Here is a 20,000-nt window from a genome sequence, read left to right as displayed (position 1 = left end):
TGTTAGACCACTGTTAGACCACTATTAGACCACTATTAGGCCACTATTAGACCACTGTTAGACCACTGTTAGACCACTGTTAGACCACTGTTAGACCACTGTTAGACCACTATTAGACCACTGTTAGACCACTATTAGACCACTATTAGACCACTGTTAGACCACTATTAGACCACTGTTAGACCACTGTTAGACCACTGTTAGACCACTGTTAGACCACTGTTAGACCACTGTTAGACCACTATTAGACCACTGTTAGACCACTGTTAGACCACTGTTAGACCACTGTTAGACCACTGTTAGACCACTATTAGACCACTGTTAGACCACTGTTAGACCACTGTTAGACCACTGTTAGACCACTATTAGACCACTGTTAGACCACTGTTAGACCACTGTTAGACCACTATTAGACCACTGTTAGACCACTGTTAGACCACTGTTAGACCACTGTTAGACCACTGTTAGACCACTGTTAGACCACTATTAGACCACTATTAGACCACTGTTAGACCACTATTAGACCACTGTTAGACCACTGTTAGACCACTGTTAGACCACTGTTAGACCACTGTTAGACCACTGTTAGACCACTATTAGACCACTATTAGACCACTGTTAGACCACTGTTAGACCACTGTTAGACCACTGTTAGACCACTGTTAGACCACTGTTAGACCACTATTAGACCACTGTTAGACCACTGTTAGACCACTGTTAGACCACTATTAGACCACTATTAGGCCACTATTAGACCACTGTTAGACCACTGTTAGACCACTGTTAGACCACTGTTAGACCACTATTAGACCACTGTTAGACCACTATTAGACCACTATTAGACCACTGTTAGACCACTATTAGACCACTGTTAGACCACTGTTAGACCACTGTTAGACCACTGTTAGACCACTGTTAGACCACTATTAGACCACTGTTAGACCACTGTTAGACCACTGTTAGACCACTGTTAGACCACTGTTAGACCACTATTAGACCACTGTTAGACCACTGTTAGACCACTGTTAGACCACTATTAGACCACTTTAGACCACTGTTAGACCACTGTTAGACCACTATTAGACCACTGTTAGACCACTGTTAGACCACTGTTAGACCACTGTTAGACCACTGTTAGACCACTATTAGACCACTGTTAGACCACTATTAGACCACTATTAGACCACTGTTAGACACTGTTAGAGCCACTGTTAGACCACTATTAGACACTGGTAGGACCACTGTTAGACCACTGTTAGACCACTGTAGACCACTGTTAGACCACTATTAGACCACTGTTAGGACCACCTATAGACCACTGTTAGACCACGATAGACCACTGTTAGACCACTGTTAGACCACTATTAGACCACTGTTAGACCACTGTTAGACCACTATTAGACCACTGTTAGACCACTATTAGACCACTGTTAGACCACTATTAGACCACTATTAGACCACTGTTAGACCACTATTAGACCACTGTTAGACCACTATTAGACCACTGTTAGACCACTATTAGACCACTATTAGACCACTGTTAGACCACTATTAGACCACTGTTAGACCACTATTAGACCACTATTAGACCACTGTTAGACCACTGTTAGACCACTATTAGACCACTGTTAGACCACTGTTAGACCACTGTTAGACCACTGTTAGACCACTGTTAGACCACTCTGAGGGTCTTCTTGGCTGTCGAACCTTTCTGGGCTCAGTTTTTCATACCTTTTATTGACACATCCACTCCTAAATACATCTTACAGTTCGCACACATCTATATTTAGTTGTAAATGTGAGTGAAATGCACACACTGTCGATCCCCGAGAGGAAATCCGCTAATGAAAGGGTTAAAATATTTGTGCCACTGACAGAGTGAATTAATGTGTTCCCCAGATGAGCTGGGCCGTTTTCATAGTCTGTCCAGAAGTGATAAATCTGGAGGCAGGGCCCATGTTTCTGTTTCCATTTGAGCTGTTTGGGTCAACACGTGGTTCTGTCTATTTTTAAGATGGACCCTTCTTTACCGATGCCAACAGGACACTACTAACCCCCCCCCCCCCCCCCACACACACACACACACACACACACACACACACACACACACAACCCAACGCTCTCAGTCGCTCACTCAAACTACCTGTACAGATCAGACCCAGGAAAATGAATGAATCCAGGGTATTTGTTTGGCTTAACCCTTCAAGGACTACCATTACAACAGGCCTACAGTTATATGGTTTTGCAATAAGTGTCCGGAAATGTCTTTTATAACAATTGTTTTGCACTTTTTTTTTCAAGAAAAACTTCACTTTTAATATCTGTCCATTAATTATCATTATTATATGGATTAAATGCTTAAAACAGTGTGTTATAGCAAAAAAACAGACTTGAATTTTTATCATATTTTATGAAAACCAGCTGTAAATGTCTATAACTAAACTTTCTGAGTTTATCTAAATATCCTGTCCTGTATTTTCCATGTGTTGGTCCATTGTAGTTCTAGATCATTGTGTGTCCATGTTCTTCTGGTTCTTTTTGGTTCTTTGGTGTCATTTGGATCCAGTTGATAGTCTGTGTTCGCTCTGTGTCTAGTCGTAGACAGAGCCGCTCAGTTCACTGACAAAAACATCCATCAGCTGATTCAAATACACACACTGGATCTGTCTATGAACTGGAGAGATCTGGCTATAGGTTTACACACATATATACAAATATACATACGTTTAGAGAAGGTTTACACATATATACAAATATACATACGTTTAGAGAAGGTTTACACATATATACAAATATACAGACATTTAGAGAAGGTTTACACATATATACAAATATACATACGTTTAGAGAAGGTTTACACATATATACAAATATACAGACATTTAGAGAAGGTTTACACATATATACAAATATACAGACATTTAGAGAAGGTTTACACACATATATACAAATATACAGACGTTTAGAGAAGGTTTACACATATATATAAATATACAGACATTTAGAGAAGGTTTACACATATATACAAATATACAGACATTTAGAGAAGGTTTACACATATATACAAATATACAGACATTTAGAGAAGGTTTACACATATATACAAATATACAGACGTTTAGAGAAGGTTTACACATATATACAAATATACAGACGTTTAGAGAAGGTTTACACATATATACAAATATACAGACATTTAGAGAAGGTTTACACATATATACAAATATACAGACATTTAGAGAAGGTTTACACACATATATACAAATATACAGACATTTAGAGAAGGTTTACACATATATACAAATATACATACGTTTAGAGAAGGTTTACACACATATATACAAATATACATACGTTTAGAGAAGGTTTACACATATATACAAATATACAGACATTTAGAGAAGGTTTACACATATATACAAATATACAGACATTTAGGGAAGGTTTACACATATACACAAATATACATACGTTTAGAGAAGGTTTACACATATATACAAATATACAGACATTTAGAGAAGGTTTACACATATATACAAATATACAGACATTTAGAGAAGGTTTACACACATATATACAAATATACAGACATTTAGAGAAGGTTTACACATATATACAAATATACATACGTTTAGAGAAGGTTTACACACATATATACAAATATACAGACGTTTAGAGAAGGTTTACACATATATACAAATATACAGACGTTTAGAGAAGGTTTACACATATATACAAATATACAGACGTTTAGAGAAGGTTTACACATATATACAAATATACAGACGTTTAGAGAAGGTTTACACATATATACAAATATACAGACGTTTAGAGAAGGTTTACACATATATACAAATATACAGACGTTTAGAGAAGGTTTACACACATATATACAAATATACAGACGTTTAGAGAAGGTTTACACATATATACAAATATACAGACATTTAGAGAAGGTTGACATATATATACAAATATACAGACATTTAGAGAACATTTACACATATATACAAATATACAGACGTTTAGAGAAGGTTTACACACATATATACAAATATACAGACGTTTAGAGAAGGTTTACACACATATACAAATATACAGACGTTTAGAGAAGGTTGACATATATATACAAATATAGAGACATTTAGAGAACATTTACACATATACAAATATACAGACATTTAGAGAAGGTTTACACATATATACAAATATACAGACGTTTAGAGAAGGTTGACATATATATACAAATATAGAGACATTTAGAGAACATTTACACATATACAAATATACAGACGTTTAGAGAACATTTACACATATATACAAATATACAGACGTTTAGAGAAGGTTTACATATATATACAAATATACAGACATTTAGAGAAGGTTTACACATATATACAAATATACAGACGTTTAGAGAAGGTTTACATATATATACAAATATACAGACATTTAGAGAACATTTACACATATATACAAATATACAGACATTTAGAGAACATTTACACATATATACAAATATACAGACGTTTAGAGAAGGTTTACACACATATATACAAATATACAGACGTTTAGAGAAGGTTTACACACATATACAAATATACAGACGTTTAGAGAAGGTTGACATATATATACAAATATAGAGACATTTAGAGAACATTTACACATATACAAATATACAGACGTTTAGAGAACATTTACACATATATACAAATATACAGACGTTTAGAGAAGGTTTACATATATATACAAATATACAGACATTTAGAGAAGGTTTACACATATATACAAATATACAGACGTTTAGAGAAGGTTTACATATATATACAAATATACAGACATTTAGAGAACATTTACACATATATACAAATATACAGACATTTAGAGAACATTTACACATATATACAAATATACAGACATTTAGAGAAGATGTACAGATACAGTACAACTATTAATCAACTATAGTTAGCGCAAAAATACAGAGAAAAGCAGGGGAAACAACAGCAAAAAAAGCAAAACTCAACAGAAATGCACCAAAAACCCACTAGTAGAACACTCTAAAACAGCACTGTCACTATTATATACAATTATTTACAGTATTTACTGCTAAAATGCTGCTAAAAGTAATAAAAATCTTCCATGCCTCTCTCACCGACTGCACTCTGTTGCTGTCTGTTCCGCCCACTTCCACCCCTCCCCCACAGCCAATGCAGACCTCGACCCTGATGTGTTCTAGACCAATATAAAGAACCCAACCTCAGATCAAAGACGATGGTTTGATTTTGTCAGTAGCATAAACGGTTCAGTTGTTCCAATGACGCCGTCAGCACAGACGCACTGTCTTCAGAGGGTTAACCTGAGCTGATGAAATGCTGGTTCCTGGGTTTGTTGTTAACCTGAGCTGATGAAATGCTGGTTCCTGGGTTTGTTGTTAACCTGAGCTGATGAAATGCTGGTTCCTGGGTTTGTTGTTAACCTGAGCTGATGAAATGCTGGTTCCTGGGTTTGTTGTTAACCTGAGCTGATGAAATGCTGGTTCCTGGGTTTGTTGTTAACCTGAGCTGATGAAATGCTGGTTCCTGGGTTTGTTGTTAACCTGAGCTGATGAAATGCTGGTTCCTGGGTTTGTTGACAGCTCTATGGGGAGTACCAGGAGCACCAGGGCGGCTCCAGGAGACGAGAGGCCACACGGCTGTTGACGGAGAGGCAGATCAAGAAACATGGCACCCATGGCAGACAGCGTCATGCCCACGCCCACCACACTCACGGTCAGAATGGATGTCAGAGTCGCCACGGGCAACAGCCGGGCCACTACGGCAGATACAGAACCCGGCGCCAGTCCAACATGGAGGCGGAGCCGGCCAAAGAGCAGCTGGCCGAACCCGAGCTCACGTCATCTATGAGGAAGAAGCGCTCGTTGTCCAGGTGCAGAGGTGAGCGGACCAGACCGGACCGGACTGTGAGTTTGGCGTGGATGCTGTGTTCTTCCTTGTGTGACTCTTCTGTGTTTGGGTTTGTCAGAGTGTGTGGCCCGGGTGCAGAGGTTCCTGGTGACCCGGCTGGGAGAGGACTGGATCTTCCTGGTTCTGCTGGGCATCACCATGGCCCTGGTCAGCTGGACCATGGACTACGCCAGTGCAAAGAGCCTGCAGGGTAGGACCACATTACCCAGCATGCTTTGAGGGAGCCAGAGAAGTTACAGAGGAACTATGGAAGATTTTGACTGTTTTGGTTCTTTAGCCGTCATCTAACCCCGCCCCCTCCGACCATGTGCATGTGTTTTCAATTAGGCCATAAGGTGAACCATGAAAAGTGGCTAGAAAATTATTTTCGTTCCCGTGTCTGGGCACTACTTTTTAAACGCATTTTTGTTTAGACTGTACCCTCATGGACTTTGGGTTAAAAGTTCTCCGCAATATTTCCTGCAGTTTTTTGTCACATGCCATAAATCTATATGAATATATAATTAAAAAGCAAAAATTCTGTGATGCTAGATTCACTTGTTTTATTTATAAACATTCATTTTAGCTACACAAAAACTCTCACAAATTGATATTTATACATATATGTAACATTTTAGACAAGTGTTGATGAATTATTACCATGCAATGTGAATGTAGACCATGAAATCTTGGAAATTTGTGGAAAAAAGCTTCTACTGATTTCACATGTTACACATGGTGAATTTAGCCACACACACACACACACACACACACACACACACACACACACATACATCATTGTTTGACATTTACAGTGTTTACAGTTGCAGGGTTTCTTTTCTTCTTTTAACAATGATGCGTTTGTCATGTAACAATCCATGTTTTTAACAGATCTGGGTCTGGTTTTTTACACAGTACACTGTAAACTTTTATTTTTGTTCAATGGATGCTTTTTTTAGAGGATATTTCCTGGTTCTATAACATGTCTAATCATCCCCATCACTGTCAGAAACACCATCCCATGTAGCTCTATCTCCTGTTTCCTTCTGAACATTCACACAGTGCTGCCACCTACACACATCAGTGAAAGACAGTCTTGCTGACATACAGAACACCTGTCTGTATCATGTTTGACTTGTTTCCAAGTGCAGTGGACGAACTGCAGAACACTTTGAGGAGCAGGATTTTTAGTCCTCCAGGTCCCTGTTGACTCCCCATCCTCAGTGTGCCATCCACTACCAGTGGGTGAGGGTGCACACATCGTACCTTTCAGACAGTGTGTCATTATTGCTGTTTGGTAGTTTGTCCTTTTGCAGTGTTGGTGTAGAGCATCACATGTTGGAGGCATGGACAGGACAAACTACCAAGGAGCAATACTGACACACTGTCAGCAAGACTGGGTGGCCATGGCTCAGATGGTAGAGCAGGTCGTCCAATAACCGAAGGGTCGGTGGTTTGAATCCCGCTCTGTCCTAGTCAGTCCATTGTGCTCTTGGGCAAGACACTTCACCCAGTGCCACTCACTCTGGTGTATGAATGTTTGGTGGTGGTGGTTCACTGATGATCTGCTCACAGAAGAGAAGATCTGGTAGCTGACACTGAAGGAGGCTCATTTCTGAAACACACACACACCTGCAAGCAGCACTGTGTGAGACAGAGAGAGAGAATGACTTATGATCAGTAATAGTAATAGCAGTAATAGTAGTAATAGCAAGTAGAGAATAGAATAAAGTTACACACTTATATGCAGTGTTTGTGTGTGAGAGACAGATTTTTTTTTTTTTTACACACCTGCTGATAACGTCTGTGCCAGTGAAAGATGATCCTTTGTGTGTTTGCCAGACACGTGATGTATTTATCCACTTTTTTTCATATTATGCATAAGGCAGGCAGAACAGGACCAGATGAAACAGTAGGTAGACCCATCCTGGACAGAACAGGACCAGATGAAACAGTAGGCAGACCCATCCTGGACAGAACAGGACCAGATGAAACAGTAGGCAGACCCATCCTGGACAGAACAGGACCAGATGGAACAGTAGGTAGACCCATCCTGGACAGAACAGGACCAGATGAAACAGTAGGTAGACCCATCCTGGACAGAACAGGACCAGATGAAACAGGAGGTAGACCCATCCTGGACAGAACAGGACCAGATGAAACAGGAGGTAGACCCATCCTGGACAGAACAGGACCAGATGAAACAGTAGGTAGACCCATCCTGGACAGAACAGGACCAGATGAAACAGTGGGTAGACCCATCCTGGACAGAACAGGACCAGATGAAACAGGAGGTAGACCCATCCTGGACCATCATTTCTTCCTCAGTTTCCCTTGCTGATCCTGCGGTGCTGCTGCACAGACTCACCTCCCTGTGATTCACTGACATCTGAATTCTCTCTTGTATGTTTCTCCATGGAATCCAATCGCTTTTTATCAATGAATCGTCTGTAGCATGTTACATGAAACCCAGTATCTTCTGGAACATATTCAGAGTCAGTAGATCTAGTGTTTATCAGTGTCAGTTATACTCCTGCTCTCACCACTCAAATAAAGCCAGTGTTCCACACAGTTTCTTAACGTTTCCCATCGTTTGGCCGAAAAATCCTGTATTTTTTCTTTTTTTACGGATATGAGGTGCATATTCCATATTTTTGCTGGCTTTTTAAAACTTTTTGTTGTATTTTCCTCCTCCGAACTACTGGAAGCTCGCTTCCTGGTCGCAGCCATCCTGGATGTTTTGCGCTTTCTGATTGGACCAGCAGGTTACATGTGACTCAAACCGCAGCACACATGATAACAATAGCATTGCGCAAATAAAGTTAAGTAGGACCGACTTCAAACACTGGTTTTAAAAAAACTGCAGGATTGCAAATGAAGAACTTTTGACATTTAGCTCAGGAACAATATATCTTTGTAACTGAGTAAAAAGATTGTAGTGCCCCATTTGTCGGAACGGGATGAAACGATACGGCGTTCACTTTACGGCCTAAATGAAGCTAATCCTTCTAGACATGGGTCGTATAATCAGCTACAAATATCTGACAGAAACTAGATTCAGCTGATTCAATTCTGCGTCTAATAGTATAAACACACTCCTGTAGCAAGAACAGGATACCAATTTATTGATTAATTGAGCGTTGATCTATTGATTAGTTTAATTATAGATTTATAACTAAGCTTAAACTTAAATCCACCCAAAACAATAATTTGGAAATCTTGCAAAGGTGGTGGAACTTTTGATGAGACAGGGAACCCGAGTGTGAAAATAGACAGTACACAAGAATAATAACTGAGGCAGCGGATTTATACACATATAAATCATTTATTAACTAAACTAAGACACACAAATAACACAAAGACAAGACACAAATATGATAAAAGGGAGCAGGAGATTGTGAATAGGAGAAAAGTAAACTAAATTGGTAGATGGCTATATTCAAGATATAACGTTAGTGAGGTTAAGGTGAGGTAAACCTACTTAAATTGGAATAACACCAACTCAGATAAGTCAAGAGCAAGTTTTCTTACAAGTTGTCGGTCTTTGAAGGATGCGGGTCTTGGCTTTGTAGGAGGAGCATGTAGCAGCTGGAGCGACACGCCACATTGAGGCTGCAGGGCTGGAGAGGCCTTGACGGAGAATGGATGAAGTCTTCTGACAGAGTTCGAAGCGGGAACAGGCTGTGGGAGCAGAGTGCTCGCTGGAGCTCTGGAGGTCTGAAGGTCTGGAGGTCTGAAGTTCTGCTGGCTGGAGGAGATGCACAGCTGACTCTGGCGGCTGGTTCTGGAAAGCTCGCCAGGAGAAGTGGAGAACAGCGAAGATGGAACAGCTCTTTGAGAGCTCAGAAGATGGTAAAAGACTCTTTGAGTAGTTGAGAGCAGATAAGGTGGAGAAAGCTCTGTGAGAGCCAAGGAGAAAGTAAAGCTCTCTGTGAAGTTTTGAGAGCGACGGAGATGGTAAAGCTCTGTGAGAGCCCAGAAGATGGAAAAGACTCTGATGAAAAGTTGGTTTCATTTACTTTTATAGTTTTGCCCGGCACGCCTCCCTCGTGCATATTGATGAGTCATCGATGCCTCGGGGCGTTGCCTTCTTTGTCTGTTTTGGCGCTAATCCAACCCACCTTGCCGGTCATTTGCATATCTCAAGTGTCACGTTTCTCTTCCTTTGGGGGAGAGATAGGACTTTGTGCAGACTTGTAAGAAAACTTTGCATCCTCAAATAAGATCCTTAAATAAGATGACTCCAACTCTATACATCAGCTGTAACCTCACTCAGCCTCAGTAATACAACAGCATGATTCTCAGACATGTTATAAGCAGTAATACTCTTACTTTCACATAGTTCACTGTGACATGAACAGGACACACATGTGAAACCACAGGTCAGGCAGATGGCTTAAGTATTACGAGCATAAAAGAGTTAAGGTGCTGAGTTAATACACATTAACAAATAATGTAATACATTATTAGCATGGCACATAGTGATTTTGTTATTCAGTCCTTTGTCCTTAGGTTTACCTCCACCTCTGGGTAGACAACAGAGATGGGACACAGATGTTGAGAGTACGAAGTCGGCTAAGTGTAAACACTGTTTATGAGTCCTTAATTTACTATGGCAGGGAGGATGTCTGATGAAGAACAGAAGACAATGGCTGAGGAAATGTTTTTTTAAGTTCATTTAAGTTAGGTTACATTCATTCCTTAAGATCATCTGTCTTCATAAATGTGGCTTGCAGAGGATGTCCCTGCATTGACCTGATACCAACCAGTCAGCATGGTTGTTCAGGAATTTGGTTTGACACGGAGAGGAAGATAATATAATTTATAATTCTGTTTTTGACTGTTCACTCACTACACCTTCATGCCGCTACACTCCTGAGGAAGACAAAGGCTGATCTGGTAAACGAAACAAACGCACCTACAGCACAAACCACTGGGGTTAGGCTAACATCTGCACTAGCTAGCAAGCATCCAGGCATCGAATCAACCTGAGCCCAAATCAAACCCATGTAGTCTAGAGGATTTATCTGAACCAGACTGACAAGAACAGCAGAACCACACCCAGTCTGGATCTGTTTAGATGGTTCTGGTTCTGTCATCTGGGTCCATTCAGTCTGAACTGGACCCAGAACTGGACCCACACACACTCTGGTCTGGGTCCTGCTATGGTCACTCATTGTTTTCTTCTTCCTCCTTCTCTTCTTCTTCTTCTTCTTCCTCCTCCTCTTCTTCCTCTTCTTCTTCTTCTTCTTCTTCCTCTTCTTCTTCTTCTTCTTCTTCCTCCTCCTCTTCTTCCTCTTCTTCTTCTTCTTCTTCTTCCTCCTCCTCTTCTTCCTCTTCTTCTTCTTCTTCTCTTCTTCCTCTTCCTCTTCTTCTTCTTCTTCCTCCTCCTCTTCTTCCTCTTCTTCTTCTTCTTCTTCTTCCTCCTCCTCTTCTTCCTCTCCTTCTTCTTCTTCTTCCTCCTCCTCTTCTTCTTCCTCTTCTTCTTCTTCTTCCTCTTCTTCCTCCTCCTCCTCTTCTTCTTCTTCCTCCTCTTCCTCCTCCTCCTCCTCTTCTTCCTCCTCCTCTTCCTCCTCCTCCTCTTCTTCTTCCTCCTCTTCCTCCTCCTCTTCCTCCTCCTCCTCCTCTTCTTCCAGCCTATAAATGGATCTATGTGGAGCTCAGGGGGAATGTCCTCCTCCAGTACGTGGCCTGGGTCTCCTATCCTCTCCTCTTCATCCTCTTCTCCTCCCTCTTCTGTCACCTGGTTGCTCCTCAGTCCATTGGTTAGTAACCCTTTAAACCTGTTTTTATGTCGTTTCTGACAGAAGCTCATATTACTGTTTTTAACCCTTAAAGACCCACAGCTACTTTTATAGACATTCCCACATGAAGTTTTCTCTCTATTTAACCTTTATTTAGTCATTTGTCACCATTTATTCTAATGTGAACGTCTGTGTCATCCATCATCTGTTCGGCTTTACAAGCAGCTCTACATTCTATCCCGTTTACACAAATGTCACGTTAACCCTTTGAAGACTGTCGTGTCACCGCTGACACATCATTCAAACGACTGTTAACTCCTGAACCCTTTACACTATCGGGAAAAGTCAGACATCATCTTTGATCTGAGAACGAGTTCTTTCTATTGGTCTAGAACACATTAGGGTAGAGGGCTGCATTGGCTGAGGGGGAGGGGTGGATGTGGGCGGGGCTTAGAGCAGCAGAGTGCAGTCGGTGAGAGAGACATGGAAGATTTTTATTACTCTGAACGGAGTTTTAGTGGTGAATTCAGGGAATAATTCTATAATATAATAGTGATAGTTCTGTTTTACAGTGTTCTTCTAGTGTGAATGGATGTGTTTTTGTCCAGTTGTGGTGTTTTTTCCCCTGTTTTTCTCTGTATTTTTGTGGTTTGTATAGTTGATTGATAATTGTATCTGTAAATGTTCTCTAAATGTCTGTATATTTGTATATATGTGTAAACCTTCTCTAAATGTCTGTATATTTGTATATATGTGTAAACCTTCTCTAAATGTCTGTATATTTGTATATATGTGTAAACCTTCTCTAAACGTCTGTATATTTGTATATATGTGTAAACCTTCTCTAAATGTCTGTATATTTGTATATATGTGTAAACCTTGTCTAAACGTCTGTATATTTGTATATATGTGTAAACCTTCTCTAAACGTCTGTATATTTGTATATATATGTAAACCTTCTCTAAACGTCTGTATATTTGTATATATGTGTAAACCTTCTCTAAACATCTGTATAATTGTATATATGTGTAAACCTTCTCTAAATGTCTGTATATTTGTATATATGTGTAAACCTTCTCTAAACATCTGTATATTTGTATATATGTGTGTAAACCTTCTCTAAACGTCTGTATATTTGTATATATGTGTAAACCTTCTGTAAACGTATGTATATTTGTATATATATGTGTAAACCTTCTCTAAACATCTGTATATTTGTATATATGTGTAAACCTTCTCTAAACGTCTGTATATTTATATATATGTGTAAACCTTCTCTAAACGTCTGTATATTTGTATATATGTGTAAACCTTCTCTAAACGTCTGTATATTTGTATATATGTGTAAACCTTCTCTAAACGTCTGTATATTTGTATATATGTGTAAACCTTCTCTAAACATCTGTATATTTGTATATATGTGTAAACCTTCTCTAAACGTCTGTATATTTGTATATATGTGTAAACCTTCTCTAAACATCTGTATATTTGTATATATGTGTAAACCTTCTCTAAACGTCTGTACATTTGTATATATGTGTAAACCTTCTCTAAACGTCTGTATATTTGTATATATGTGTAAACCTTCTCTAAACATCTGTATATTTGTATATATGTGTAAACCTTCTCTAAACGTCTGTATATTTGTATATATGTGTAAACCTTCTCTAAACGTCTGTATATTTGTATATATGTGTAAACCTTCTCTAAACGTCTGTATATTTGTATATATGTGTAAACCTTCTCTAAACGTCTGTATATTTGTATATATATGTGTAAACCTTCTCTAAACGTCTGTATATTTGTATATATGTGTAAACCTTCTCTAAACGTCTGTATATTTGTATATATGTGTAAACCTTCTCTAAATGTCTGTATATTTGTATATATGTGTAAACCTTCTCTAAACATCTGTATAATTGTATATATGTGTAAACCTTCTCTAAATGTCTGTATATTTGTATATATGTGTAAACCTTCTCTAAACATCTGTATATTTGTATATATGTGTGTAAACCTTCTCTAAACGTCTGTATATTTGTATATATGTGTAAACCTTCTGTAAACGTATGTATATTTGTATATATATGTGTAAACCTTCTCTAAACGTCTGTATATTTGCATATATGTGTGTAAACCTTCTCTAAACATCTGTATATTTGTATATATGTGTAAACCTTCTGTAAACGTATGTATATTTGTATATATATGTGTAAACCTTCTCTAAACATCTGTATATTTGTATATATGTGTAAACCTTCTCTAAACGTCTGTATATTTGTATATATGTGTAAACCTTCTCTAAACGTCTGTATATTTGTATATATATGTAAACCTTCTCTAAACGTCTGTATATTTGTATATATATGTAAACCTTCTCTAAACGTCTGTATATTTGTATATATGTGTAAACCTTCTCTAAACGTCTGTATATTTGTATATATGTGTAAACCTTCTCTAAATGTCTGTATATTTGTATATATGTGTAAACCTTCTCTAAACATCTGTATATTTGTATATATGTGTGTAAACCTTCTCTAAACGTCTGTATATTTGTATATATGTGTAAACCTTCTGTAAACGTATGTATATTTGTATATATATGTGTAAACCTTCTCTAAACGTCTGTATATTTGCATATATGTGTGTAAACCTTCTCTAAACATCTGTATATTTGTATATATGTGTAAACCTTCTGTAAACGTATGTATATTTGTATATATGTGTAAACCTTCTCTAAACATCTGTATATTTGTATATATGTGTAAACCTTCTCTAAACGTCTGTACATTTGTATATATGTGTAAACCTTCTCTAAACGTCTGTATATTTGTATATATGTGTAAACCTTCTCTAAACGTCTGTATATTTGTATATATGTGTGTAAACCTTCTCTAAACGTCTGTATATTTGTATATATGTGTGTAAACCTTCTCTAAACGTCTGTATATTTGTATATATGTGTGTAAACCTTCTCTAAACGTCTGTATATTTGTATATATGTGTGTAAACCTTCTCTAAACGTCTGTATATTTGTATATATGTGTAAACCTTCTCTAAACGTCTGTATATTTGTATATATGTGTAAACCTTCTCTAAACGTCTGTATATTTGTATATATGTGTAAACCTTCTCTAAACGTCTGTATATTTGTATATATGTGTAAACCTTCTCTAAACGTCTGTATATTTGTATATATGTGTAAACCTTCTGTAAACGTATGTATATTTGTATATATATGTGTAAACCTTCTCTAAACGTCTGTATATTTGTATATATGTGTGTAAACCTTCTCTAAACGTCTGTATATTTGTATATATGTGTAAACCTTCTGTAAACGTATGTATATTTGTATATATGTGTGTAAACCTTCTAAATGTCTGTATATTTGTATATATATGTGTAAACCTTCTCTAAACGTCTGTATATTTGTATATATGTGTAAACCTTCTCTAAATGTCTGTATATTTGTATATATGTGTGTAAACCTTCTCTAAATGTCTGTATATTTATATATATGTGTAAACCTTCTCTAAACGTCTGTATATTTGTATATATGTGTAAACCTTCTCTAAATGTCTGTATATTTGTATATATGTGTGTGTAAACCTTCTCTAAATGTCTGTATATTTATATATATGTGTAAACCTTCTCTAAACATCTGTATATTTGTATATATGTGTAAACCTTCTCTAAACATCTGTATATTTGTATATATGTGTAAACCTTCTCTAAACGTCTGTATATTTGTATATATGTGTAAACCTTCTCTAAACTTATGTATATTTGTATATATGTGTAAACCTTCTCTAAACGTATGTATATTTGTATATATGTGTGTAAACCTTCTAAATGTCTGTATATTTGTATATATATGTGTAAACCTTCTCTAAACGTCTGTATATTTGTATATATGTGTAAACCTTCTCTAAATGTCTGTATATTTGTATATATGTGTGTAAACCTTCTCTAAACGTCTGTATATTTGTATATATGTGTAAACCTTCTCTAAATGTCTGTATATTTGTATATATGTGTAAACCTTCTCTAAACGTCTGTATATTTGTATATATGTGTAAACCTTCTCTAAACGTCTGTATATTTGTATATATATGTAAACCTTCTCTAAATGTCTGTATATTTGTATATATGTGTAAACCTTCTCTAAACGTCTGTATATTTGTATATATGTGTAAACCTTCTCTAAACGTCTGTATATTTGTATATATATGTGTAAACCTTCTCTAAACGTATGTATATTTGTATATATGTGTAAACCTTCTCTAAACGTATGTATATTTGTATATATGTGTGTAAACCTTCTAAATGTCTGTATATTTGTATATATATGTGTAAACCTTCTCTAAACGTCTGTATATTTGTATATATGTGTAAACCTTCTCTAAATGTCTGTATATTTGTATATATGTGTGTAAACCTTCTCTAAATGTCTGTATATTTATATATATGTGTAAACCTTCTCTAAACGTCTGTATATTTGTATATATGTGTAAACCTTCTCTAAATGTCTGTATATTTGTATATATGTGTAAACCTTCTCTAAATGTCTGTATATTTGTATATATGTGTAAACCTTCTCTAAATGTCTGTATATTTATATATATGTGTAAACCTTCTCTAAACGTCTGTATATTTGTATATATGTGTAAACCTTCTCTAAACGTCTGTATATTTGTATATATGTGTAAACCTTCTCTAAACGTCTGTATATTTGTATATATATGTAAACCTTCTCTAAATGTCTGTATATTTGTATATATGTGTAAACCTTCTCTAAACGTCTGTATATTTGTATATATGTGTAAACCTTCTCTAAACGTCTGTATATTTGTATATATATGTGTAAACCTTCTCTAAACGTCTGTATATTTGTATATATATGTGTAAACCTTCTCTAAACGTATGTATATTTGTATATATGTGTAAACCTTCTCTAAACGTATGTATATTTGTATATATGTGTGTAAACCTTCTAAATGTCTGTATATTTGTATATATATGTGTAAACCTTCTCTAAACGTCTGTATATTTGTATATATGTGTAAACCTTCTCTAAATGTCTGTATATTTGTATATATGTGTGTAAACCTTCTCTAAATGTCTGTATATTTATATATATGTGTAAACCTTCTCTAAACGTCTGTATATTTGTATATATGTGTAAACCTTCTCTAAATGTCTGTATATTTGTATATATGTGTAAACCTTCTCTAAATGTCTGTATATTTGTATATATGTGTAAACCTTCTCTAAATGTCTGTATATTTATATATATGTGTAAACCTTCTCTAAACGTCTGTATATTTGTATATATGTGTAAACCTTCTCTAAACATCTGTATATTTGTATATATGTGTAAACCTTCTCTAAACGTCTGTATATTTGTATATATGTGTAAACCTTCTCTAAACTTATGTATATTTGTATATATGTGTAAACCTTCTCTAAACGTATGTATATTTGTATATATGTGTGTAAACCTTCTAAATGTCTGTATATTTGTATATATATGTGTAAACCTTCTCTAAACGTCTGTATATTTGTATATATGTGTAAACCTTCTCTAAACGTATGTATATTTGTATATATGTGTAAACCTTCTCTAAACGTATGTATATTTGTATATATGTGTGTAAACCTTCTAAATGTCTGTATATTTGTATATATATGTGTAAACCTTCTCTAAACGTCTGTATATTTGTATATATGTGTAAACCTTCTCTAAATGTCTGTATATTTGTATATATGTGTGTAAACCTTCTCTAAATGTCTGTATATTTATATATATGTGTAAACCTTCTCTAAACGTCTGTATATTTGTATATATGTGTAAACCTTCTCTAAATGTCTGTATATTTGTATATATATGTGTAAACCTTCTCTAAATGTCTGTATATTTGTATATATGTGTAAACCTTCTCTAAATGTCTGTATATTTGTATATATGTGTAAACCTTCTCTAAACGTATGTATATTTGTATATATGTGTAAACCTTCTCTAAACGTATGTATATTTGTATATATGTGTAAACCTTCTCTAAACGTCTGTATATTTGTATATATGTGTAAACCTTCTCTAAATGTCTGTATATTTGTATATATGTGTAAACCTTCTCTAAATGTCTGTATATTTGTATATATGTGTAAACCTTCTCTAAATGTCTGTATATTTATATATATGTGTAAACCTTCTCTAAACGTCTGTATATTTGTATATATGTGTAAACCTTCTCTAAACATCTGTATATTTGTATATATGTGTAAACCTTCTCTAAACGTCTGTATATTTGTATATATATGTGTAAACCTTCTCTAAACTTATGTATATTTGTATATATGTGTAAACCTTCTCTAAACGTATGTATATTTGTATATATGTGTGTAAACCTTCTAAATGTCTGTATATTTGTATATATATGTGTAAACCTTCTCTAAACGTCTGTATATTTGTATATATATGTGTAAACCTTCTCTAAACGTATGTATATTTGTATATATGTGTAAACCTTCTCTAAACGTATGTATATTTGTATATATGTGTGTAAACCTTCTAAATGTCTGTATATTTGTATATATATGTGTAAACCTTCTCTAAACGTCTGTATATTTGTATATATGTGTAAACCTTCTCTAAATGTCTGTATATTTGTATATATGTGTGTAAACCTTCTCTAAATGTCTGTATATTTATATATATGTGTAAACCTTCTCTAAACGTCTGTATATTTGTATATATGTGTAAACCTTCTCTAAATGTCTGTATATTTGTATATATATGTGTAAACCTTCTCTAAATGTCTGTATATTTGTATATATGTGTAAACCTTCTCTAAATGTCTGTATATTTGTATATATGTGTAAACCTTCTCTAAACGTATGTATATTTGTATATATGTGTAAACCTTCTCTAAACGTATGTATATTTGTATATATGTGTAAACCTTCTCTAAACGTATGTATATTTGTATATATGTGTAAACCTATAGCCAGATCTCTCCAGTTCATAGACAGATCCAGTGTGTGTATTTGAATCAGCTGATGGATGTTTTTGTCAGTGAACTGAGCGGCTCTGTCTACGACTAGACACAGAGCGAACACAGACTATCAACTGGATCCAAATGACACCAAAGAACCAAAAAGAACCAGAAGAACATGGACACACAATGATCTAGAACTACAATGGACCAACACATGGAAAATACAGGACAGGATATTTAGATAAACTCAGAAAGTTTAGTTATAGACATTTACAGCTGGTTTTCATAAAATATGATAAAAATTCAAGTCTTTTTTTTTGCTATAACACACTGTTTTAAGCATTTAATCCATATAATAATGATAATTAATGGACAGATATTAAAAGTGAAGTTGATCTTGAAGACATTTTGTCAGCCTGTTCTTGCACAGTTAAATGTGGTCCTGTTCTAAAGGGTTCAGTCTGTGTGGGACTGTATGAGTTTTCAGCTGACGTTTGGAAACACTAGTCCAACATGTACGACTATGGACAGCTGACCACAGGCACGCAGTGGGAATGTGTGTAGTGTTACTCACTTGTCTCCGTCCTCCCCCTGTGTCCGTCCCAGGGTCTGGCATTCCGGAGTTGAAGACCATCCTCAGAGGTGTGGTGTTGAAGGAATATTTAACACTCAAGGCGTTTGTGGCTAAAGTCATCGGCCTGACGGCGGCTCTGGGCAGTGGGATGCCTGTGGGGAAGGAGGTGGGCCATTCTGCCGGTCCAGCTGGGACACCCTGTCCTCTGTCCACCTCTGTGGTCTTTACTCTGTCCACGTGGGATTTACTCTGTCCTCTTTACTCTGTCGTTACTCTGTCCTCATCCATATGTTCTTTACTCTGTCCTAGTCCATATGGTCTTTACTCTGTCCTCTAATGTTTGGTTCTATGTAGTTTTGATGCTAAAACATCTGCTAAAGTGGACCTTCAAGGATCAGAACCAGAACCCAAATACTTTATTAATCCCAGGTGGAAATGATTGTGTTACTGTTCTGTTGAGGTGTAAGAAAAAGTAGGAAAGAAAGAAAATGGTGTATAAATATATATATATATATATATATATATATATATATATATACAGTACAGGCCAAAAGTTTGGACACACCTTCTCATTCTTTGCATTTTCTTTATTTTCATGACTATTTTCATTGTAGATTCTCACTGAAGGCATCAAAACTATGAATGAACACATGTGGAATTATGTACTTAACAAAAAAGTGTGAAATAACTGAAAACATCTCTTATATTCTAGTTTCTTCAAAGTATCCACCCTTAGCTCTGA

General features: G+C 35.9%; 1 protein-coding gene across 1 annotated transcript in view; it reads left to right on the top strand.

Moving 5' to 3' along the window:
• Positions 1-20,000, top strand: part of LOC115416702 (chloride channel protein 1-like) — a gene marked incomplete at its 5' end in the record, with an annotated part of 49,554 nt that overhangs the window by 18,347 nt on the left and 11,207 nt on the right. The window contains 4 exons of the mRNA XM_030130552.1: positions 5,636-5,933; positions 6,022-6,153; positions 11,579-11,707; positions 19,291-19,424. Of these exons, the coding sequence (XP_029986412.1) occupies positions 5,636-5,933; positions 6,022-6,153; positions 11,579-11,707; positions 19,291-19,424 (693 nt within the window). The remainder of the gene's footprint in view (positions 1-5,635; positions 5,934-6,021; positions 6,154-11,578; positions 11,708-19,290; positions 19,425-20,000) is intronic.

The sequence above is a fragment of the Sphaeramia orbicularis genome, unplaced genomic scaffold, assembly GCF_902148855.1.
Source record: "Sphaeramia orbicularis unplaced genomic scaffold, fSphaOr1.1, whole genome shotgun sequence".
Lineage (NCBI taxonomy): Eukaryota > Metazoa > Chordata > Actinopteri > Kurtiformes > Apogonidae > Sphaeramia > Sphaeramia orbicularis.
Note: the sequence above shows the minus strand (reverse complement) of the source record. Positions and strands in the feature narration are given on the sequence as shown.